At 36.7% G+C, this 26,855-nt stretch overlaps 1 protein-coding gene across 1 annotated transcript in view; it reads left to right on the top strand.

Annotated features, from left to right (window-relative positions):
* The window catches only part of VGLL3 (vestigial like family member 3), a 48,144-nt gene that overhangs the window by 18,386 nt on the left and 2,903 nt on the right, over positions 1-26,855 (top strand). The window contains exon 3 of the mRNA XM_056135471.1: positions 6,212-6,745. Coding sequence (XP_055991446.1) covers positions 6,212-6,745 — 534 coding nt within the window. The remainder of the gene's footprint in view (positions 1-6,211; positions 6,746-26,855) is intronic.

The following is a 26,855-nucleotide window of genomic DNA, read 5'->3' on the forward strand; positions in this document are numbered from 1 at the left end:
AATTTTCTTTCTGAAGCATATTTTCACCTATTTTTCACTCCCCCCACTCACACAAAAAAGAAAAAATAACCTTGAGTTTTAGCCAGAAACAACGTGTGTATTTTTAGTAGAAAACTAGATCTGTCTTGAACATAGTAACTGCAGAATGCTATTGATGGCATTGATGATTGTGGCAATAATATTTTATATAAGAGATTTGTCTGGCCGTATTAAATTAAAGAATGTAACTTATGGGAAGAAGTTTTAACAGTGCTCTACAGGTGCTGTAGTGTACACTAAAAAGAATCTAAAACTGAATTATGTCTGATTATTACACAATATAAAATATTTCCATAATAAAACTTTAAACCAAGGACTGAATGTCAACTATAATGAAATAATGACTGAACTCTGATATCTGTCTTGATGGAGTTAGGAAAATTCTCTTTAGGTGTTTTACAGATATTAAGAAATAATTGACAGGAAAAATTTGGCATATCATTATATGAATTGAGTTTTATTCATGCTACATTCTAAAAGGGATTAAATGAATTTCTCAGTTAAGAAATGAATGTGCATTCCTGTATATTCCCATTTAACTTTGTCTTTAAACATGTTTATTCATTGAACTCAGGGTCCAAGTATATTATTACAGAATGTGTGCATTTTCATGTTGTGAGTCTAAAAGTGTGTGTTTGTGTATGTTAAGAAAAGAGAAGTACGTAAGTCATAGCAAAGGACATCACATCAAAACCATGCTGAATGGTGAATTTCTTGAGCTACACATGTATTTACACATCATTTTTAGTTGTAGAGTTCATATTTGTTGCTAGCTAATCTACATCATCTCTGCTTTGAACAACTGCATTTTATAGAAAATACTTCTTAAAATTAGCACTGAACTTAAGCAGCAAAGAGCAGACAGGGGAAGGGTTGGGATAGGCACTGAACTGCTTTTCTTGGAGAACTGAGGTACTACTGGTGAACCACTGCTGGGAAGTTCAGACAAACAAAAAGGAAGAAAGTGAAGCCTGACCTACCTTATCACCCTGCTTTCAAGGAGTTCAGGCATGTGACATACACATTGTCTTAGTGTCAAAGGGCCTATTTTGAGTAACTCCAAGAAAAAACAGGAGATCTGTCCATAATGGTAATGTGTAATTCCTAAATGACAGAAAAACATTAGAATACAATCTTTCATTTTACACCCAACAATTTGTTTTTAGGGGGAGCAGAATAAAGGATAAGGATTTATCCCAGTAAGAAACAATTAAGCTAGGAATAGAATAGAAATTTGTGTGTCTGTGTGTGTGGTGTGTGTGGGGGTCAGTGGTGGTGAGGGCGGGGGAGGATGTTAACTAAAAGTTAGAGGTTTCTTTTAATATCGATGTTTTTACTCAACATATATTCTAAGAATAAGTTTTTCGGTGACTCTTAAGACGGTTTGAGATAGGAATTGTGCATTTTATTGCTCTATTTTAATATAGTGATAAAATATTGGATTTTATAGATTAAATGTTAATTTTCTTTTGCTTAAGTTGTTTATCAGAAAACTTTCAGAAGTGTTTGATATAAAAATATCTTAGCTAAATATAAAGTTGATAAAAATGATTGAGTACCATGTAAACACTTATAAATCTTATAGTTCTGATGTAAATAGCACAGTGAGATTACTGGGATACTTTGGGTGAATGGCATTGAACAATGTAATTTTTTTTTTTTGTTATTCAGAGGGAGAGAGTGATAGAGTGTAAAATTTTAGTCCTGAATGCAACCTACCCAATACTTACTTAGATTCCTTCCTTCCTTCCTTCCTTCCTTCCTTCCTTCCTTCCTTCCTTCTCTTTCTTTCTTTCTTTCTTTCTTTCTTTCTTTCTTTCTTTCTTTCTTTCTTTCTTTCTTTCTTGTGTGTTACTTTCTTCTGTGTGTCACACTATCAGTGTAAACATCCATCATCAACATACAACATATCAAGTACAATTGAGCTGAAAGTCCCTCATCATCACCCTTGAGTATCATGCAATTCTGAACAGCTTCCACTAACTCAAAAAGTAATATTGTTGGAAATAGCTCATGCCGAGTTTTCATATGCCTTTTTATCCAACAAATGTGGCTGTGATTAAGTATTCGCAAGCAAGGAGTCACGTAATGAAAAAAATTTACATACATATGAAACAAGCATACTGATTCCCAAGCATGAAACAAAGCATATCATCTGTTTCTTTGTAACAAGCCTTGTTTTTTAATAATCAAGATACCAAATAGTGGTTTGAAGTGTAGGTTTGTTCATAAACATATCTTCTATCCAATTTTAACTTGCTTGTAAAATGCTTCATTGTTTTTGAAAGGGTTGCAAAGATCTCTGCAAACTTTATATTAATCTCAAGAGACATTCCAACTGGGAAAATATTAAGTTGCTTCTAATTTTATTTTTCCCAGAGGCATGTTAAAGCTTTGTTCAATCATTTTTGGAGTGGGTTTTTAAAAATAAATTTCCCCTTCCAATGATAATGTGTTTACTGATAACAATAAAATATTTTATAAATAGGATAGTATTTTGGGAAAAGAATTAGCCCACCATTTACATATGTGCATGCATACCTAGAATATTTTATAAAGTTAAGTTGGCTATTTTTTCATGCAAATGACATGTTTTCTCTGTACTTTTGACATCCTAATAGGGTATTTTAATGAGGGAAACTCTTTAGTTTTGGCATACACCTGTGGGTTGAGCTCAGCAAATCTCAGAATGGGATGCTCGCCCAATTGGAAGATGGAAGTTAGATGGAGAATGAAGGGTTTGGTATCAAAGGGTTTGGTTTATGAGAGCGATCACAAGACTGGAGATGTCAATGCTAAACTATATACCATAAGAAGCCTCTATGAGCTTCTTCTGTGCATTTTAAGATAAACAATATCAGCATTTATTGTTAGGGTATGCAAGTGATATTTTCAATCAGTGATTTTTCTTTTAGGTAAATAAAGCTCTCTTTTTATGGTATGCACAATTTTTTTCTTCTCATTAGCAACCCTTTTTCTTGTGTCAAGTCAAGAAAATATTTCAATTACATATTTGCCTTACTGCCATTGAGGTTGACTTCAAGTGATGTTTTCTGATTGAGATTGTGACCAAACTTTCATTTAATTACAAGTCTGTCAGGTCTGAACAGTTGAAGGATACTGTGCACTCCCATCTTCGCACCTTAACAAAAACCAAACAAAACAAAACATTGCTTTAGGACCAGAGTGATAGTACAGCACGTAGAGTGCTTGCCTTGCACATGGCTGACTTGGGTTCAATCCCTGACATCCCATAGGGTTCCGAATCTGCCAGGAGTGATTCCTGACTGCAGATCTGGGACTACCCACTGAGCAAAACCAGGTGTAACCCCAAAACAAAACAAAACGTTACTTTTGTCCAAGGATTTTGAGATCCATTGAAATTTGGGAGTGGGAGAATGAAGGGGGGGGGATTTGGTTGTGTAATGCTGAATGGTTGTGCACAGGATGAATCACGATCACGATCACGACCATCCTGTTATTCAATTGCCTCGAGCAGATCCCAGTAACGTCTCCTTTGTCCTAGCCCTGAGATTTTTTAAAAAGTGCCATATTCAAGGCTCTTTCAGAGTTAGGAGAATGAGACCCATCATTGTTACTGGTATTTGGCATATTGGGTACGCCACGGGGAGTTTGCCAGACTCTGCCATGTGGGCAGGTTACATTCGGTAGCCTGCCAGTTTGTCCAAAGTAGGAATGAGATAATAAGATGTCATAAGAAGATATCGTGCAGCCGCGAATGCGGCCGAGCGGTTCCGGGAGCTGGGTTTTATAGGATGAATAGGATCAATAATGGCACTTTTAGTGTAGCATGGAAAGTTTGGGCCAGAGATACAGTTCAACAGCTATGGCACAATGCCTTGTACACAGCTGAGCCAGATCGATCCCCAGCTCCATGTATGATCCTCTGAGCACCACCAGGAATAATTTTTAAGAACAGAACCAGGAGTAAGGCCAGATTGCCACTTGACACGGCCATAGCTCTAAACAAACAAACAAACAAAAGGGTTTGCTGTGCCTTTAACAAAGCTTGAGAAAGGAAATATTTGAATATCACAGTGAAAGCCTAAATTCCATTAGTCAAAGATATATAAAAACAACTATACCTTTAAATTTATGAATTAAAAAAGACATGAATATGTCAGGCATTTAAGTATGTTTGTTTCAGAGAAATTCTTAGGATAGCCTTCCAGAAGAAAGGTTCAGCTTGTTTCTGCTGAAGGACACCTGGTAGACTCTTAGAATGCATTCGTGACTAATGTGTTTCACAAATTTATGTTCATCTATAAATAAAAATAATTCATGCTTCATAGAATGAAAAAAATCATCAATCAAGGCATTGAAATTAAAGGAGTTCAGATGTTTCAGGTTTTACTGGAAGGGTCTAAGCCTCAGAGAGATCAACAGATCCATTTTGAGTCTTAAAATGAGATTCCATGAGTTATCTTCTAGTTCCTTCTAATTCCCTGAGGTCTCAAGACCTTCAGTCCAGTGTTGACTAAGTTAAACTGCATTGAAATCAACAAATAATAGCTTGAGGCACTGATCTCTCAAAACACAGATATGATGACCATGTCACTCTCTAGACTGGAACTCCTCAGATCTCCCCAAATTGCCAGAAAAGATTCAGATTCATCCTGCAGCTGATATGGCCAGGGCAGATGTGAGTCCTTTTTGACAATAATCTCTATTTTTTCCTTTTTTATTGATTTATATGAAACACTACACATTTGGATGTATGAAAAATTGAGGGTACTTTTTAACATACCTTTTATTGTTTTCCTAGGACACTCTTTACCTCTTTATCAAGCTAACTCTTCTCAGCCTTTCAATTTAGCTCTTGCTTTGTTAGACATTCTTGGGGTCCTCTCTGAATTTCCCCTTCAGAGTGCCTACCACTACATTTCACATGTTTATTGGTTTATCTGACCTTTATTAGATTGTGAAATTTTTTCACCCTGACCTTCATAAGCTTGGAACATATAAATCTATAAAGATGATTTATAATGAAAGGAGAAAGTTCATTGAAAGCAGAATTGGTCATGTTTCTCTCTTTTTCTCCTTAGTAAATGTTGTATTTTGATATTATTCCTTTTGCCCCAAACACCTTCACAAATACATTCCCTGTCCTTTAATCACTCTACCACAGGATCTTTGGAATCCTATCCAAAGTCTGGCTATTGGGGTTATAGTTACAATTGTGCCCTCTTGTGGTACAGTTCTGAAAAGTGTCAGACAGTGGGGTAGAGGTTGGATTTTTCAGGACCCGCTTTCTCTTCAGCTTGGAGTTTAGAGCTTCTCTGCTTTGATTTTTTTTTTTTTTTAATTTCTGAACTGAGGAAAACAATACTTTGTAGGTCTGGAGTAAGAAATAAGATCATCCACGAAAAGTTCCTGACCTCATGTATGATGTTTGGTTATGATGAAATGCTCACTATTTTTGTTTTCAGTGGAGTTCCATCCAGATCTCTATAGAAAAAATAGAATTTAGAGTTCACTTTTTTGATAAAAAATTTACGAATACATTTTATTTTTATGTCCATATTTTACTTTTGGCATTTAATATTTAGCACGAATGAAAACAAATTTCCATTTAAAAGGTTTTGATAAGCATCATTTCCAGCTTTCTTGAACTTCAATTAAGTAAGGGTAGGTGCTTTAGGACCTTTGCTTGCACCTGATGGCATGAACACTAGAGAGGGAATGAAACTTTTAATGTCAGATTAGGGAATTTCAGCATTGACTGGCTGCATAGCAAAGCACACACAGAGGGGATTCATTCCAATATCTGGATTCTTGCATCTTGGGGGCTGTAGAGATAGTACAGTAGGTCCCGCGTTTGCCTTGCATGCAGCTGACTTTGGTTCAATCCCTAGCACATGGTCCCCTTGATCCCTTCAAGGATTGATCCCTGAGTGCAGAGCCAGGAATAAGCTCTGATCCCTGCTGAGTGTGGCCCAAACAAACAAACAAACAAACAAACTAAGGGATCAAAACCTTGCATCTTGGCTTGGAATGGCAGCTCAGGGGTTTACTTGTTCCCAATTCCCTTCTTTGTGGAGGAAAACAGAATGCATACGGATTAGCCTGCTTGTAATGAGCCGGACAAGTAGAGGCACGCCTGTCCCAGAATTGAATCTTATGTAAATAATCTGTTTTTCTATCTCCTCAGACAGCTCAGCTCTGTCAAGCCAACGGAATAGTTTCCCAACTTCCTTTTGGACCAGCTCTTACCAGACTCCACCTGCACCTTGTCTAGGGGGAGTTCATGCTGACTTCCAGGTCACTGCCCCCGCTGGTACCTTTACTGCAGCTGACCCCAGTCCCTGGCCAGGACACGGCCTCCATCAGACTGGTCCAGCCCCACCCCCTCCAGTTTCCGAATCCTGGCACTATCCTTTGGCATCTCAGGTGAGCCCATCCTACAACCACATGCACGACGTGTACATGAGACACCACCACCCCCACGCCCACATGCACCACCGCCACCATCACCATCACCATCACCACCATCCTTCTGCTGGCTCCGCCCTGGATCCTTCCTACGGGCCCCTGCTGATGCCGTCCGTGCGTACAGCCAGGATTCCTGCTGCCCAGTGTGACATCGCAAAGACAGATCCGACTACAGTGACCACTGCTACCTCAGCGTGGGCAGGAGCCTTGCACGGAACTGTGGATATAGTGCCAAGTGTGGGCTTTGAAGCAGGTGAGTCGGGGGCTTCCGCCATAAAGAGGAGAAGTTAACAGATAGATACAGATAGTCAAGATATCTTCATGACTTTGAAATATTTGCTGTTCTTGTATGAAAACTCCCGCTTTGCCTGTATGTTTCTAGAACCCGGCCACTTTGCAAACATTTCTGCATTCCTCTTGAAGCTAGTAGGGCTAGCTCATGAAATACGGTTTGGGAAGGATTGTGAATTTTTTTCTCCCACTTTTTAAAGCTATTGATCTGGTTTGTAGAACTGGAATCTCTAGTATCATGAAGATTTTACAAGGACTTGGGGAACTGAGCACATTAAAAAAAAAAAAAAGTAAAAAAGTATTCCACGCCTCCGTGCTCTACATGTAATGAATGACTAATAGAATCGAGAATTAGTATATTTCAGTATATTATTCATTTTGTTAAATATTCTTTATGATTTATAAAGCAAACTTTTGGAATTTAGTTCACGGTCCACTGTTTTTGGTAGATGTAGCTATTTATTTTTAAAATTTATTAATGTTTATTTAGGTACCTGAAAATCACTAAGTTTTTATGATTGGGTTTCGGGAATATAATGTTTCGACAACAATCCCTTAATCAGTTCCCACTTCCCTTCACCAAAGTACCCCACCTTTGCTTCCCACCCACCAATCTGCTTCTACTTGAGGTGAATTTTATCAACTATGTTTTTGTGATGTGATTTACAGTACTGCTACTGATAGGGTTTGATACATACACTGTTCCATTTTTTTTAGTACCACTTCTTCCTCCTGCTGAATGCTTCTCTTCAACATAGATTTTTTTCCCTCTTTGAGAAGAAAAAAGGAGTGGATTTAAAGAAATTAATTTCTGTTATCTCCTATTCTCTTCTATGTGCCCTCATTTTTTATCTTCTTTCCTTCCTTCCCTCCTTCCTGCTACTTTTTAACATGACATAATTATGCCTAAGGGTTCTACTTAATAGTTCTACAGTTAGGTCTTGGAATTTAACATTAAACTTTTGGGGACACATTCAGTCTATAATTTCATCTCTGTATTCTGTAATGTGAAGTGTGAAATATCTGTGATATGGCCTTGTTATTTAATACCTAATTTTGTACTTGTTGCCTTCAGTGTGAGGCTTTATTCTTGGCTCATTGTTCAGAAAGTAATCTTGAACTAGTCTTTCTAGATTTAAAAGTCATTCTTTTATGGAAGTATAGCAGACAGGGATTTGTTCTCTGAATCTGAAGAGGTCCTTTTAGGTATAATTGTATAATAGTCCTTAATAATTTCTGATCTATGCATTATAATCTTATTGTGATATAATAGAATGTTACAATATAGTATAACATATTGTGACAGATACTTTATTGCTTTGAATTTTTCAGCTAAATATGAGATAGATCTTAGATTTATTTTCAAATAAGACAACAGGATCAAATTTTCTCTTTATAAATTCCCCTGATAGATTTTGGTCTATGATCTACTTCAATCTAATGAATAACTGGGGGAGCATCTCCCTGTGTATATAGGCAGAATACTAAATAAGACCATTAAATTGAACAGTTAAGGATTAATAATGAGGAAAGAAGACTTGTCTCTTGTTTGTGTGAGTGATGGTCTATTAGCACACTTTAGGATAATGGCCTAATTCTTTCCTGTCCTGTAACTTTGATCCATATGAAGAAACAAAGGTAAATCAATCAAGCAGATAAAGATCAAATTAGTAGCTTATTCATTTATAATTTTATTAATTAGACAGCCTTGATTAGGTCTGTTACTTCAATTAGATTCCCTAATATCTTTGGCTAAATTTAGAATTTGGGAGCTCCAAACGTGAAATCTAGTTTAATCGAAATAGATTTTTATAGATATCTTTGTTACATAGATTGAGCTAAAAAAACTATGAAAATGAGCCAGAGAAATAGCATAAGTTTTAAGTTGCTTGCCTGGTATAGAGCCAAGCCAGGTTCTATCTCTAGCACTGCATATGGTCCCACAGCAGTGCCAGGAGTAACCACTGGGCAAGAAATTTCACAATGTTTGGGGATAACCAAAGTTTTATGAATGCCATAGGGAGCTCTGAAACTGGATTGGCCCTTCTGATATCTAGGTGAATGGGCTCTTATATTCTTGCAGGAAACTGATATAGATTTACCTGAAATAGAGCATCATTTTAGTCAGGAGGCTTTTTTTCCCCTATAAGAAATTTGAAAATGGCAAAATTATGGACTAACAACACGAGAATTAATGCCTGAAGATGGATTCACTTTGTTAGCCCATCACAGATTTCAAAAGGGTTGTAACTAATAAAGGGTGACACATTTCCATAAATTCAACATAGTGGGCTTACTGGTTGGAGTGATAGCACAGCGGGTGGGTGTTTGCCTGGCATGTGGCTGACCAGGGTTCGATTCCTCCACCCCTCTCGGAGAGCCCTGCAAGCTACTGAGAGTATCTCACCAGCATGACAAAGCCTGGCAAGCTACCCGTGACGTATTCGATATGCCAAATACAGGCACAACAAGTCTCACAATTTGTTGTGAGTCGTTTCTTGTGCCGCTTGAGCAAAATTGATGAACAACAGGAGGATAGTGAGAGTGACTGGGCTTACTAGTAATCATTAATGGTGATTGTTGGAAAGAATGAGAAATTGGTTATTCTGTACAATCTGTGCAACATGAAATTGACCATTGTGACCAGATACATGAGTCAACTCAGGCTTGCATGTCATTTCTGGGTCACTACTGAGCAATTAAAGGAAGAGTCTATTCAGATGACAAGCATGACTATTTTCAGTCAAGGTGCTTAGGCCACTAAAATGTTTACTTCTACTAGAAATTATTTCAATCACTTTGAGAGCAGTGTGATAAAGGATTTTTTTTTTCCTCGGTAGAGCAATGATTTAACATAATTTTAGATCCATTTTTATTTTGAGTCGTTAGAGAAATTTAGGAAATCAGTAGAAAATCTGGAAAGTTGAACATTTGATGATAACTAGTGACCATACAAAGCATTTAAATAATATATATGTCATAATCCAGATATTGACAATTTGCTTCTATAAAGGAGAAGAGATAAATATTGTATATCTTGTGGAGTCATATTGTCTCTGCTGTAACTTCTCAGTTGGAATGGGCAAAGATAAAACTCATGTTTTTGAGAAAACAGAGATGAACTAAATTAAACAAAAGTGAACTTTTGGACTATGAAACCAGTCAGGAGTTATCAGAAGGGAAAGTGAAGTGTAAATTGAGACAAAGAGGAAAAATTATGCTGAAAGAGAGAATTAGAGTTGTAATGGTGAACTGAGTGTAGGATACACTTATGTTGATTTTCAGGGATGCATGCCTGAAATGTATGTTTTTGTAATGCGATTTTACTTCAGTTTTAGAAGGGAAAAATATATAAATTTACTTTTCCATTCTTAGATTATGCACTATATATAAAGAGAATTCTGGGATTTGTCAAGGCTATAGACTGGAGTTTTTGACACTTATCATAATAGTTGTACATAATTTTTCTACATAAACTCATTCATACATATATACAACTGCTCTCCATTAGTGATTTGATTATCTCTATGTACTTCTTGTTTGTAAGTTTATTATTTTTGGTAATTACAGGAAAAAAGCTTCAAAGCCAGACTAAAGAGTTTTATAAGAACTCTAGATTGTCGTTTATTAGGTATGGGAGTTTAGAATCCAGGTCAGCCATGTCAGTCACTTGCAAGGCAAACGCCTTACCTGCTGTGCTATTGCTCCAGCCCCTGGCAAGCTACCGAGAGTATCTCACCCACACGGCAAAGTCTGGCAAGCATGATGTATTCAATATGCCAAAAACAGTAAGAATAAGTCTCACAATTTGTCGTGAGATGTTACTGATGCCCGCTCGAGCAAATCCATGAACAACAGGAGGACAGTGATAGTGCTAGGGAGTTTAGAAAAATCAGTTATTCCTCTCAGTAGTTCAGTTATTTGTGTTTTAAGAGATGCTTTAGTGGGTGGCTTTTGGGAATTAAAATTAAGAAAGTTAACTGCATGAATTAATGAAGCAAATTAATTACAAATGTGTCATGCACATATAGGTAAAAGGTAAAGGTAAAGGCCCTCCCGTTGTTCATCGATTTGCTCGAGCGGGCCCAGTAACATCTCCATTGGAGATTTTGTTGTTACTGTGTCTGGCATATCGAATACATCACAGGTGGCTTTCCAGGCTCTGCCGTGTGGGCGAGATACTCTTAGTAGCTTGCTGGGCTCTCCGAGAGGGGCGGAGGAATTGAACTCGGGTAGGCCATGTTGGCTGCGTGCAAGGCAAACGCCCTACCGCTGTGCTATCGCTCATGGCAGATCTAGGTAATTTATAAATTACAGCTCTGTAAATAAAGGTAGAACAGATCCTTTCTATTTTTACTTTAAAATGTATTCCTGAGTTTTATTTAAGATAACAGACATTTCACTCACTGATTTAAAATGTTCTCAGTGATTTTATTGTGTTCATGATATTGTGTAACCAATCTCAGGATTTTGTTCCATGGCCTTTATATCACCTCAACAGAAATTTTGTTTCTTTTGGACTCATTCATTCTCCTGCTAGTATGCAACCTTGATTTCAATTAACTTGGTTATATATCACTTTCAGTTTTATGCTATTCAATATGCTTTCAAGGGACATTAGCAATATCTTCAATTTAGAAAAATATCTATGAATTTAGCAATAAAATTATGGGCTCTGATTGGTTAGGCAAAAATCGTTGAATTGATGGGGGCTGGAGCAATAGCACAGCAGGTTGTGAGTTTGCCTTGCACGCAGTCAACCCGGGTTCGATTCCCAGCATCCCATATGGTCCCCTGAGCACCTCCAGGAGTAATTCCTGAGTGCAAAGCCAGGAGTAACCCCTGTGCATTGCCGGGTGTGACCTAAAAAGTCAAAACAAAAAAAAAGTCTTTGAATTTAGATAATCTTTATTTTATGAAAAAAACCATTAGTGGGTGAGAACAGTGTGGTATCTTGAATACTTATTTAAAGATCTGTATACCTTCAAAGTAGTGTAATTACATTTCTTTCAATTCTGCACACAGGGTTGCTCAGTCTTATTCTACTTTTCAGTCATTACTGTCTTACTGTTTATTACAGATCCTTCTTTTGTGAAGATACTACCTACATTTACCTGGAATATTTTTGTTTTATTAATATCATCATAGGCATCTGTATTTGCCCTCCATGAAAATACCCGTCTACAACAATATTATCATATATCTCACATTAGGCTTTGTCTTTTTATTTAGCGGCCTTAAAACTAGATCCTGTGTGTTCCACTGGAACAATAATTAGATAATGTGGGAAATAGGTTCTGAGCTTAATTAAAAAAGAGAGAGATGTTCTGTGATAAAATAAGCCTATTAATAGGGCCTACTGTGTGTCACTTTTTGGGATAATAGTTCAGTTTAGTACTGACAGTGCTACTATGCATTTTAAAAAAATTTTTAAATTCATTTGTGGCACCATGATTTTACAGTTATTAAGGGTAGGGTTTCAGTTTCCTTGGATGCAAAGTTCCAACACCACACCATCCATTAGTGTCCACTTTCTTACTCCAATGTCTTATTGCCTCTTTCCCTTGTCCCAGCCAATGATAGTCTTAGTAAAGGAAAATGATAAATTTGGCTTGATCTATTTTTTCACTCATTTTCTTATGGAAACAATTTGTTTTCTGCATACTCGGTAACATCTCAAAGAATGCTCTTTGGAAAAATTGCTATTTAACTTAACTTTTCCCCTTCATTAAAGCCACTATAGTTTTTTTTTTTTTTAATTACTGTACTTTCTCTTACATGAAGCATTTGCTAAGATCTCTAAATATTGAAGGCTGTATAAGGCTACAGATAGTGAGGAAGATGTTGAAAGAGAATCCTGGAATATAAAAGGACTAACTTCAGGGTATCTAGTATTGTGTCCTTTTCTGTATTAGGAAAGAGAAAATGACTTAGAAATATTTGTGATAGTGACACAAAATGTTAGCTATGCATATAAAATACAAGAATATGTTTCTTATTAAGCTCATATTTTTCATAATGACAATAGGCATATTCTGACTTTTCAATCATTCACTGGCTATAGCCACAGGATTTATTTCACTGAAATACTTGATCCTTATTTCCTTATACTGCTAATAGTAGTCATCTAATGTAAGACATAAAATGGTGTACATACCAGTTTGAATGAAGTTTTCAAGTAAAAATTTACTAATAAGATTTCTTAAAGATGACTTTAGTACAAAATTTACTTTCTAATTTCTGTTTCAGCCACGATGTCTAAATTTACCAAAAGAAAAGGAATTATACTTTGTGGGATTACTTTTTCATAAACACAAGCTGCTCCAGATTGTTTTCATCTCAAAATCCACAGATGTATTTTTCTTAGGATCCCTCATGTTATTTTAGCTACAATTTGATTAATATTAATTTTTCACTTTGAAGATTGTCACAATAACTCTAAAAAATATACCTAAACATTTAGAGTTGAAATATACGTGTTCTTTTTCACTAAGATGCATTTAGGTAGCTTAAAATTAAAGTGAAAAAAATCTTATACTCAATCTAATTTCAAGAAGTGCAGAGCTGTGTGGAAATTAATGTGTGTTGATAAACCTTGCTATTTGGTGGCTTCTCAAATTATTTTCCATTTAAGTATTAATATGCATTCGCATAGTATAAGATTTGATGAGTGGATAATTTTAAGATTCTGCCATTAGTTATGATTGTAAATATTATTTGATTCATGTCTGATTAATAAATGTATCAATAGACACAGAATTAAATTTTTATTTAAGTAGAAAAATCCAAAACTGCACTACTACTTGATCTATAAATTATTTCCTCAATACAGGCTGTCGCATTTTTTAATTTTTATTTGTTTATTTATTTTTTTTGGTTTTGGGGTCACACCCAGCAATGCACAGGGGTTATTCCTGGCTCTGTCCTCGGGAATTACTCCTGGTGATGCTCAGAGGACCATATGGGATGCTGGGAATCAAACCCAGGTCGGCCGAGTGCAAGGCAAATGCCCTCCCCGCTGTGCTGTTGCTCCAGCCCCTGTGGCATTTTTTTAAATACAGGAACATATGTTTCCAGTACAGACCTCAGAAAATGAGGTCTGTACTGCATTATTTCTGAAACGACTTGAACCAGTGGGTTTGATAACCTGAAATAGAATTACTCTGTGAAAAACCAGGAAAGGTGTTTTGAGGACTTAAATTTGGGTATTAGATTAGGACCACCAGTACCAATGAGGGAGTAAAGAGCTGTCCTGTCCTTTGCCATTGCAGACAGTATGTTTGACGGTAGATGCTGTTTTCCCTCCTTCCTTTGATTATGCTGTTGTTTCTGAGCTAGGAATCGAACCTGGGTTGGCATTTGCAAGGCTAACACCCTACCCGCTTTGCTATAGCTCCAGCCCCCTGTTGCATTTCTTGTACACACCTGGTTGTGTGCTGGAGATCACACACAATTCTGTGGGATCACAGACAATAGAGCTGCAAGGACCATTCTAGGCACATAGGGAGTTCCCAGGGATTAAACTTCATGACTTAATGCTTGCGAGTTTCGTGCTTTTAGCCCTTGAGCCATTCTTTGGTCCCCACAGATTTCTGTTTTTTACTATGTTAAAAGAACTGCAAATGCCATTTAAAATTCTCTGACTTAGTCTGACTCTTATAACCAATTTTTAATGAGCAGGACTTTCTTAATAAAAAATGGGTCTTAATTCAATTTAAGTTTCAATTATTATTACTCAAAATTCTTATCGGTTCTTCTGTTTGAAATATGTTGAACATACTATAGACTAGAATGACAAATAAAGTACTAGAACAACAACTGGCAGGAAATTTTTCCTCTACATGAAAGATGGGTTTTATATTATCACTTCCTTCGCCACCTGTCCTATAAGTTTTGCATCCTTATAGATCAAGTCTCAAGATCTATTTCTTGTGGGGGTCTGCACTGATCAACCAGGGCAAGGAAATAAGCTAGTGACAGCATGCAAAGTTCTCAGAGTAACTGTGCTGATTTATTTTGAAACTCCTTTGTAAAATGTTATTAATATTTTGTTTCATTGGGAATAGTAAAGAGACTAAAATCATGAAGCATTATGTTCAGTAACATTTTCAAAGACACCAAGAGACATTATCCCAAGGAATTTGAATCTATACTGGTTATCATAATGCTTCAATTTCAAGCCTTACTTAAAGAGAGTTATGGAAATTTGGAGAGAATTTATATGAAAACTTTAATAATTGAGAAATAAATATTTATATAAAGCATGTGGGTATTTTTCATATACCCTATACCCTCAAAAAGTATTTTTCATATACCATATACCCTCAAAAAATATAAGTAAAATATATTATGAGTACTCAAGTAAAAGTAGTGTCCCTCCCTTTTTTTTGAATTTTGAAGACTATGGTCTTAGTGGTTGGAATTTTTCTTGATTTATTGATAATAAAGGAGATTGTAATAACTTACTTTAAGTCAGTATAAACATTATGAGTCATTTTTAAAAACAAACCAGGTTTTGTTTCTGTTCGATAATGATGTATAGATTTCTGGACACTTTGAGTCCATTGTCTATTATCAGTAGTAGTTGAAGATTAAAAATTAAAATACTTCGCAGAAAACTTTTTACCTAATGCTTTGTCTGGGCATTTTTATCTTTCTTTGGTGGCAGTAAAGATTAGTAATTAATAGCCATTGCTTAACACTTGCAGCAAAAACGTTTTCCACCTCTTTGACTTGTTGTCATAAATACATTTTCCTCTAAGAGGAAAAAATAATCACCAAAATGTGTGTGAAATTATTTACACACACTCAAGTGGTGTGAGTTGAGGGCACATGTCCAGAATAACAATTTTGTGACCAGAACAGTAATAGAAACCATGTTTGAGATGCATGCAAAACGCCAGGAGATCCCATCCAGAGAGTGAAAGCTGCATGAAAACGAACTGGATGGTGAATCATAGAAAGAGGTTGTGGGGGTGGGGGGGAGGGAGAGAGAGAGAGAAAGACACAGTGACAGAGAGACAGAGACAGAGAGAGAGACAGACAGAGACAGAGACAGAGACAGAGAGAGCACGAGCAAGCTGAACGCTACATTCCAAAACACTGCAATTTCTAGTATCTGAGACTGGATTCTGAAGGACTTAATGAAATTTCCCGCCCTCCCAGAGCCATGTACAACTTTGCCTGTGCTCTTTTCTGGGCCTTTATCCATGGATGGAGCTATATCTCACACTTCCCAATGAATGACAATTTGTCTTACATTTGCTCCTTAGAACGGAAGCACAGGCATCTTTAGAGAATATTCAGTTAGTTTTGTTTCTTTGCCTTTTGTGGAGTGTACACCTGGTATTGCTTAGGGGCTCCTCTGAGCTTATTGCTCTGGGGTCACTCCTGGAAGGAGTCCGAGGTTGAACATAGGTCTTCTGCATTCAAAGCATGTGTTCTAGTCCTTTGAACCATTTCTCTGGCACCAAAGAGCATTCTAATACTTAAGGATGCATCTTCATAATAATACAAATAATACAAATAATATTGTCTTCATGTTTATGTAAAAGAGAATAATAAAGAAGGGAAGAGGAGAATTTATTATTTTTTTTCTACATATTCCTTGGACCTTAATCCAATCTTAAAATATTGGTCTATATAAGTAACCCTAATCTTAAAGAGATGTAGAAACTTGTTTCTGGAGGTGTGCAGTGGAAAAATAGAGGACCAAAACATAGCTTTTGGAAACCCTTATCAACATTTGCTATATTATGTTGAGTAAATCTTCTAATGTGTCAGTCCTTGGTACAGCCTACTCAGATACAACTAGGAGATTCTGATGAACTGATATGCATGGTTGTGTATTCTAGGTGACACGTAGTATAAACCTGGAGCTCTCATTCTCTTCAGTATGGTGAATTTCAAACCAAAAAATTCACACTGGTTAGGCGAGTTATCATAAATAATCGAGATGCAAGCTTCGATTACTTTCATCATTCCTTGACCAAAAATTCATTTTTTTAATTTCTTGGCTACACCCAGTGATGCTTAGGAGTTATTCCTAACTCTGCACTCTGAAATTACTCCTGGCAGTGCTCAGGGAACCATATGGGATGCCAAAGAGTGAACCTGGGTTGGCTCTGTGTAAGCCAAATTCCCTATGAGTTGTACTATCACTCTGATACTACAATTCATTTTTAGCTGGAACATTGGTCAAAGTTAACTTCCCTAATCATCCTGTTTGCTGAAATTGACCAGATAGATAAAATTGCATACCTTTCATTGATTGGGTGAACAAAGCATAGTTGGGTAAAGAAAGATAAAGACAAGGATTTGAAGCACTATCGTGATGAGCCTATTCTAGACATTTTATCATTATTTTATTTGTTTAAAAATATCTTGAATCTTGGGTCACACATAGCTGTGCTCAGGACATACTCCTTATTCTGCAATCAGGTTTCACTACTGGTAGATATTATGGGAATATAATATGATGATAGAGCAAGACCAGTGACTTAACCTCTGTACTATCTCTCCAGTCAAATTCTAGATATTTAAAAATTCAGTTTTCTCTATTTAGAACCTTGTAACATAGAATGAAAAGATGCTAAAATAAGTACTTTACACAACTATGCTTTTCCTACTGTTGAGATTTTTTTATATCTTTATAGATCAAAAACAACTTGGTGTGCAAGACGATTAAGTTAGACCATGCATATAATTAGACCATCAAAACTCTATTAATACATGCTAAACATAAAAATATGAACTAAAATGAGATTTTTTTCATTCAAGCTTGATTTTGCAAATTAATTTCTATTGTTTCATAACTTAGGGCAGCATTTTTTGTTTTTGGAAACGTTTTCATAAAATCTTCATGCAAAATTAGGTAGTGTCATTATCTTTTGTTTTTTTTTTTAAGGAGTTGTCATCAACCTTTTGTAGTTGGTATTTGGCTATATTTTCAAACTCTAATATGTCTTTTTGAAAGAAACAAGTGTTAACCTGAGAGGGCAGTTCTAGAAGTCGATGGAAGTCCCAAACCATCTAAACAATTACAGTATGAATGTGAATGGAGGGACATGCACATAAAAAAATAATAACACTATCTTATTTCAGGAGTGAGAGAGACAGATAGTGTGTGTGTGTGTGTGTGTGTGTGTGTGTGTGTGAGAGAGAGAGAGAGAGAGAGAGAGAGACTTATCTTTTCAACTGCACGTCATTATTTATTGTATCACATGTCAGAGTACATGTAAAAGACATAGCTGGGATGGAGGAGTGTCCATTAAAAGTTGTCCTCAATCTTGGGTACAGAGAAATAGTTTAGTGGCAGGATGCTTGCCCTGCAAATGAATTGGTTCAATTGCCCCAAGGTCCATCAGGAGTACAGAGCTAGGAGTGAGCCTTGAGCACTGCCAGGTGTGGTTCAAAAAGCAAGAAAACAGAAACACAAAACCTGTCCTCCAACGTACATCAGTTATCAAAAGGCTACAAATTTTACATATAATAATTATTTATGGATTATGGAATTTAAAGTTTCTTTTTAATTGTCTTTTGGTTATGTGTTTTATATTTTGATTTATCAATGAAAAGCTTTCACAAACAGTAGTCTATAGCCAAAATATTCTGTATTCCTTGAAAAAAAAAGATAACCAAAATAAAAGTGTAAGAGTCTGATCAGAAACAGATATGCCATTTTTAATTTAAATAGAGCTTGGCATAGGAGTGATTGAAGTTCATAATAATTGACAATTACAAACATGTGTTTTAACACTTATTTTTATAGCTGCTTTCCTTGAGCTATGGTATCATATGATGTTTAGCATTTTCATAACATTGTATCCTTATATATTATGCTGATTAAAGTATGCAGAATTTTCTGAAAAATGTCAGAGTTCAAGTTTGTGTCCATGTTACATGTGAGTGAAAAATTACCAATGTTGCTGTAGAAATGTGTATATGAAATATACATCACTTTTACTAATTAATTTCTAACATGTTCTGCTTTACTGAAGAAATTCATAAAAATGGGTTCAAATACATTTGCATTTCGGCATTTTGAAGCAGTTTTTAAATATTTGAAGTTACTTATGTCCCCAGGTGCAATGCTACCTGTGTTGATATGTGTTTATAGGTAAGCAATTGATTACTAGCTAATTGATACAATAGCTCTTCCTCTGGTCGGATTATCAGTCTTCGGGACCATAAAACCATCGCTATATAACCTAAAACCTCTTTGAAGATGCATGTTTGGCTGCTTTTCTTATCCCACAGATGTCTGGATAGTTGGAATCTCTGGAGAGTATTATAACGTGTGGTTTCAGTTACAATAAGTGATCCAAGCATTTTTTGGTCTCTCTCCCCTCCAGTTCTGGGAGAGAGTCTGTAGAAGAAATTACAGAAGGCATTCCATTTCATTCTTACTCCCCTTTTCTTTTATTCTTTGTCTTTACCTCTAAAATTCTTCATATTACATTGAAATTAGTGAGGCTGTATCTATTTCAGATTGCATATACTGCTTCTCAGTTCCTTTCTTCCAGGAGAGTAGTACATAGTCATTAAAATTGTGAATTCTGCTAATGGCTGCTGAGATTTTAAAAAATGACCCTTGTCTATGATATTTAGTTTACAATATTTCAGCAGGTCATCTTCAAAGTGACTGGTTGAGATTTGTAATGCCATATCCTGGTGCTTAAAGGACTTGCCATTAGTTTCCTTTCCAGCTGAGCGTTTTAAAGTGCAGACGGCTGGGGCAGTGGTTGCTGCTAAAGGCAAGGCTGGAGATTCCGTGTGCTGGAGAGTTTGTGGTTTCAGAGAGAGGAAGCTCCCGAATGGGCAGACAGATTTAGGAGGGGTGGCAGGGGGTTCTGTCTGGGCTGGGAAACACCTGGGCACTCACTTGCTGTCACCTGCAGTGTTTGCCTAAAGTGTATAGGTACACTGTTTCTTACGCTAAGGTCATAAATTATGATCTAATAACATCAGGTTCAGTGGTTTTACATTTCGACTCCTCTTTGGAATATTAATTTACAGATATTTTGACAGGTTGAGACAGCTTTTTCACCTCATTATTTCTGACAGTACTACTACCTGGGGAATATGTGAGTTCTAATGGTGCCGCGAGAAACCATCTCTTTAAACAGAAAGACGTTTCCTCTGCTAATAAATTATGATGCCAATGTTAAGTATCCTTTATCACTGTTTTAGTGTGCAAGGGTTGTAATGAGAAAAGGGTCATTGTAATTCAGTTGTCAGAATGAATTTACTATGGTTCACGGATATGTCTTATTTGTGGTAACAAAATAAATTGCTGCCCAACGTTTACTGGGTATGAAATACTTACTGTTCATATAACTGGCAAAAAAATATTTGCTATACATAAGAAAATAGCTCAGACATTAAAAATACCCAAATAACTTATAGATCAAGGAGGAGTTTCTTAATAGCTTAGAAAGTTAACCAAGATAAAACAGATATGAATAAATCCCATACTCAGCATGTTTAGCTCATTAGTACTGAACAATATGTCATTGAAACAGATATCTTTATCTATAATAGCAATAAATAACAATACATAAAATTTTGAATATTGATACAAACTTCCTGAAATTTATTCAGCTCTCCAAATAAAATATGTAGGTATAAACATACATATACACTTGTGTTCAACAATTAGACAAATATATTTTTATGTAATTTTTTTAATTTGTGAATCACTGTGAGGTACAGTTACAGACTTACAAAGTTCCATGCTTGCATTTCAGTCACACAATGATCGATTATCCATCCCTCCACCAGTGCCCATTTCTACCACCAGTGGTCCCAGCATCCCTCCTGTGACCTGCCTTCCTCCCCACCCCACCCTGCCCCTTTTGCTCTCTTTCTTCTTTTGGATGTTGTGGTTTACAATAGAGGTATTGAGTGGCCATCATGTTCGGTCTATAGTCTACTTTCTGCATGCACCTCCCATCCTGAGCAGATCCTCCTAGCACCTTTTATTTGGTGATCCCTTCTCTATCTGAACAGTCTTTTCCCCCAGCAAATGAGGCCGGCTTCTAAGCTGTGGAGTAATCCTCCTGGTACTTACCTCTACTATTCTTGGGTATAAGTCTCCCATTCTGTTTTTTTATATTCCACAAATGAGTGCAGTCTTTCTATGTCTGTCCCTTTCTTTCTGACTTATTTTCATTTAACATGATACTTTCCATGTTGATCCACCTATATGCAAACTTCATAACTTTATCTTTTCTAACAGCTGCATAGTATTCCAGAGTGTAGATATACCAAAGGTTCTTTAACCAGTCATCTGTTCTTGGGCACTCAGTTTTTTCCAGATTCTGGTTATTTTAAACAGTGCTGCAATGAACATACAAGTGCGGATGTCACTTCTACTATACATTTTTGTCTCTCTGGGATATATTCCCAGAAGTAGTATTGCTGGGTCTAATGGGAGCTCAATTTCTAATATTTTGAGAATCGTCCATACTGTTTTCCAAAAGGGCTGAACCAGTTGGTATTCCCACCAGCAGTGAGGTAGGGTCCTTTTCTCCCCACATTCTCGCCAACACCAGTTGTGTTTGTTCTTTGGGATGTGGGGCAGTCTTTGTGGTATGAGATGATGTCTCATTGTTGTTTTGATCTGCATCTCCCTGATGATTAGTGATGTAGACCATTTTCTCATATGCCTTTTAGCCATTCAGATTTCTTCTTTATGAAAGTTTCTGTTCACTTCATCACCCCATTTTTCACAAAGCCATAATAATTAAAACAGCTTGGCACTGAAACAAAGGCGGGGGCGCAGACCAATGGAATAAAGTGGAATATCCGTACACACAACCCCAAATGTATGAACATCTAATATTTGGTAATGGAGCAAGAAATGTGAAGTGGAACAGGAAAGCCTCTTCAACAAATGGTGCTGGCATAACTGGAAAACCACATCCAAAAAAATGGGCTTAGACCTAGACCTAACACCATGCACAAAAGTCAGATCAAAATGGATTAAAGATCTCAACATCAGGCCAAAATCCATAAGTACATTGAAGACAAGGTCGGCAAAACCCTCCACTATATTGAGGCTAATGGTATCTTCAAAGATGACACTCCACGGACCAACCAAGTGAAAACAGAGATAAACAAATGGGACTATCTTAAATTAAGAAGCTTCTGCACCTCAAAAGATACAGTGACCAGAATACAAAGACAATCTACAGAATGGCCAAGGATATTCACCCAATATCCATCTGATAAGTGGTTGATATCAAGAATATACAAACCACTGGTTGAACTCCACAAGAAGAAAACCTCCAACCCCATCAAAAATTGGAGTGTCCTCTTTAAAGATACCTTTAGCTTCAGCATCATGGAGGGTTTTCCCAACCATGTCTTCATTGTATCTGTTGGACTCTGGTCTGATGTTGAGGTCTTTAATCCATTACAAATGTATTTTCAGGATTTTATCTATTTTGCAAATTAATTTCTACTCATGTGTTTCTTTTTCCAAATGAGGTACAGTACAGTAAATCCAGATGTAAAATCAACAGCTTCTTGGAACTGATACTAAGTTAAATAATATATTATCAAATGAATTTTAACATTGGCCAACTGCTCTTAACCAAGAGTTAAGTACCAAAGGCATAGCGCTGATCACAAAACCTCACAAAATATCTATGTAAAAAGCCCAAACATTTCTTTTCTTTTTTTGGGGGGGGGGCTTTTTTGTGTCACATCCGGAAATGCTCAGGGATTAGTCCTGGCTCTGCACTCAAGAATGACTCCTGGCCATGCTCATATGGGATGCTGGAGGTCAAACCCAGGTTGGCTGCATGCAAGGCAAATACCCTCTCCACTATGCTACCACTCCGGCCCCAGTTATCGTTCTGGCCCCTCAAACATTTCTAATATGAAAATATAATTTGTATTCATCCATCTTTCAACTTGATTATCTGATCTTGAAATCATAAACAATCCCTGTAGCTCGGGGTTCAGGGATTCACTCCTGCAGGGGAGCCCTTGTGTTGCTGGGCTTCATCATGCTCTCACCAACACTCACTCAGGCACAGGCATTTTAGACATACCAGTCAACATAATTTGCACATATTTGTGATGTGGAAATTGGTGCACTTGGTAAAACTCTCTTAGATGTCAAGGAGAATGTGCCATGTGCCAAGACTACATAAACAGTGGTCCTGTTCAGGAATCAGATCTTTTTTCTCGATAGTCTAAAACCAAAACTACGTGGGACAGAGTGTTATTATTTGAGAACCTTCTGCCCGTCTATAGAGAACTGGATAAATTACTATGCCAAACAGAAAGAGTATTATGAAGCCTTCTAAAAGGGTTGATCTGGAGCTGGAGTGATAGCACAGCAGGTAGAGCGCTTGCCTTGCACATAGCCGACCTAGGGTCAATTCCCAGCATCCCATATGGTCCCCTGAGCACTGCAAGGAGTAATTCCTGAGTGCATGAGCCAAGAGTAACCCCTGTGCATTGCTGGGTGTGACCCAAAGAGAAAAATCAATAAATAAAAGGGTTGATCTATATATCTGACAGAGATGACTTTTCCAACATAGTATTGTTGGTGAGATAGTATATTACAACTGCACAGATAAAAGTGCTTTGAGAAATGATTGCCTGGAAAAGTTGTTTTAAGTGGGAGTATTATGTGGAACTTTTACTTTCTAAATGCATTGCACCTTAATTTTAAAACAAGACAATATGTTTTGAATTGCTTTCAATATGTTTTAAGTAATAAAAGGAACTCTTAATGGTGGTTACACATGATCTATCTTGATAATCACCCAAAATGCAGTTACAGTCTCCAAACTGGATAGATCTTTCTCCCTGCTCTACCGATATCAGTGTTTAAGTGCTGCTCCTGCCTAAATTTTATTTAGAAATTCTTAATTTAAACTGATTTAAACTAATTTAAACTGATTGTTCCATAGCTCAGACAAACAAATGTGGTTGTGTGAAGATCAGTAACAGTAATAATTTCATATAGTAGAAGAGGATGCTGCTACTGTCTCTTGCAACCTTTGGGGATCATTTATCTGCATGCCATTGTTAGATGACAGTTGCTGGTGAAGGTTAGCTATTTGATACAGCATCCAATACAGAGTTGTAAATATTTATACTTGTGGTAAAGATAACATCTTTAGAATTCCTGGTGGGCTCAGGGAACCATATGAGGTACTGGAGATTGAACCCAAGTCAGTTTTGTGCAAGGCAAGCATCTTCGTCAGACTATACTATTGCTCTGGCCCCCAGATACTTTTAGTCTAATAGCAAGTGTTCTGAGCCAAAAGAGTTTCTAGATACAAGATCTGTGAAATAAAAAGTATGCATCTATTCACTTTAAGCACTTTATTTTTAGGCCATAAAGTACTCTACTCACACTTTCAGAATTTATGTTCCTATTTCATTTCTCTTTAGCAACAGCATTTCCCCCAGTGTATGGTTACCACATTACTTCTTTTTATCTTCAGCAATAAAGTTAATGGGAAGCATATTCAAATTGCTTAAAAGCTGTACTCAACTGGTGTTGTCAACTGATTACGCTTCCTGAAAATTAGGTCATGCTTTGCTAGTAGGTATGACTATGGAAGTCAGTCTCTAAAACCCAGGTGCGTCAAAATGCAATTTTTTTGTGTGACAAAATTTATTACTTATAATTTCTATCACATAAAAGAAAATGTAATAGCATCAGTTATGCATGCTCCATTAGTAGATGACCCAATGTAATCTTTGTTGTTTTTAGTATCAGGCTGACCCATTTTGATTTAAAACATTTTCACAGGTTTGTTTTTCACACTCTTGTCTGGATTACCGTGTGTTTTGAGAGAATCGCTCATACCACAAAAATTATTAGTTAAGAGGATTTCATTCATATGCCAAACTTTGTTCAGAACTTAACTTCTCTTCCTACTGGGTGTGTGTTCTTTTTCAAATTTCCTCGTCCCTCTTCAATTGTCTATTTAACTTGAATCCAGCTTCAGATGTAACCTCTCAGATGCACAGTTGGGGGTGTGTGTTCTGAGAAATGGGAGGGGGGCATTGTCCCTTGCTTTAGCTACGGCACCCAATACTTTAGCTATGAAACATATTGGCAGATCCACTAGAATTTTCTCTGCTAGCTTCTGTAGCTTTTCGGGGGTTCATAAAGGAACTTTAGTATCTTTTCACATGTTATCAATAGAGGAAATCCAAGAAACCTGAGCAAGGGAAGTCCCAGAGCCTTTCCTGCCTACATACTCTTCTGCCAACTCTATTTCCATATTCCCTGAATTTTTTCACAAGGGTTAAGACAAAAGAAAATGAGTTTGATGGCTTGATAAATAGCTAAGCTGTTCAGATTTTTTAGGGAAACCAGTCTGTGATTGTCTTCTGTAGCCAACATTTCATTCCTTGTTCCTGTTCCTAATTAGCCTAATTTGTTTTTTATGTTTATACTGCCTTTGCTCTATTCCATATCCTGGATCTTTTCTTTTCTCTCTCTTTCCATCTTTCTTTCTTTCTTTTTCTTTCTTTCTTTCTTTCTTTCTTTCTTTCTTTCTTTCTTTCTTTCGTTTTTTTTTTTTTGCCTTTTTTGGTCACACCTGGTGATGCTTAGGGGTTACTCCTGACTCTGCATTCAGGAATTACCCCCGGTGGTGCTTGGGGGACCATATGGGATGCTGGGAAGGTTCGGCTGCATACAAGGCAAACGCCCCTACTCTCTGTGCTATAGCCAGAACCCTTCTTTCTTTCTTTCTCTCTCTTTCTCTCTTCCTTCCTTCCTTCCTTCCTTCCTTCCTTCCTTCCTTCCTTCCTTCCTTCCTCCCTCCCTCCCTCCCTCCCTCCCTCCCTCCCTCCCTCTTTCTTTCTTTCTTTCTTTCTTTCTTTCTTTCTTTCTTTCTTTCTTTCTTTCTTCTTCTTCCTTCCTTCCTTCCTTCCTTCCTTCCTTCCTTCCTTCCTTCCTTCCTTCCTTCCCTCCTTCCCTCCCTCTTCCTTCCTTCCTTCCTTCCTTCCTTCCTTCCTTCCTTCCTTCCTTCCTTCCTTCCTTCCTTCCTTTCCTCCCTCCTTCCCTCCCTCTTTCTTTCTTTCTTTCTTTCTTTCTTTCTTTCTTTCTTTCTTTCCTTCCTTCCTTCCTTCCTTCCTTCCTTCCTTCCTTCCTTCCTTCCTTCCTTCCTTCCTTCCTTCCTTCCCTCCCTCCTTCCCTCCCTCTTTCTTTCTTTCTTTCTTTCTTTCTTTCTTTCTTTCTTTCTTTCTTTCTTTCTTTCTTTCTTTCTTTCTTTCTTTCTTTCGTAGTGGTGCCAGAATTAAGTGAGGAACTATATTTATGAATATATTTTGTTCTCTGGAATTTCTCTAACTGAATCTGATTTTTCACCACTGAAGCCAAGAATTGGTTGTGCTTGTTCTCTGGCTCATTTCTGAATTATCTCATAAGTCGAATAACCAACCCTAATCTCCATGTCTTCGTGTTCACATTGGGAATGTCTATTGATTTGGGGTATGCCACTCTTAAAAATACAAGCCAACAATATTTAATGATTTATCATATTACATATTCAAAGTAGCCATTATCTGAACTGTATCATACTACTGTGGAATAATATACTATGCTTAGGAAAAATATTGCAGATATATGGTATAAAAACTGACAAAGCTATTTTGCTAATGTTGATATTAGTTCTTTTAAATCAAGATGTTTATAAACCATGTGAAAAGGAATATTAAAATGTATTTATTTTTCCTTGAATTGATTTTATGAAAGGATTTTGACTTTGGAAGTGGTGAGAACATAGTCTAATGCCACAATCTACAGTCAGTTCTCCTCTCAAGAAGGAACCATATATTTTGTGGTCAATATCATTGACTCTGATATCAGACCACCCTGCTTTCAAGCCTAGCTCTACCACTTAATAGTTGTATAACTTCTGTTTTTGTTTTTAAAATTGTATGACCAGAAACATTAAATGACACATTTTATGTAAAATATATAACAAGGATCCTGGAATTTTAACCCTTAAGAGAATATTTATTAACAGTTATAAACATTACTTTTTTTCTCACTGAAAATTTCAAAGACACAGCATTGGAAGTAA

Source organism: Sorex fumeus, unplaced genomic scaffold, assembly GCF_029834395.1.
Source record: "Sorex fumeus unplaced genomic scaffold, SorFum_2.1 ptg000115l, whole genome shotgun sequence".
Lineage (NCBI taxonomy): Eukaryota > Metazoa > Chordata > Mammalia > Eulipotyphla > Soricidae > Sorex > Sorex fumeus.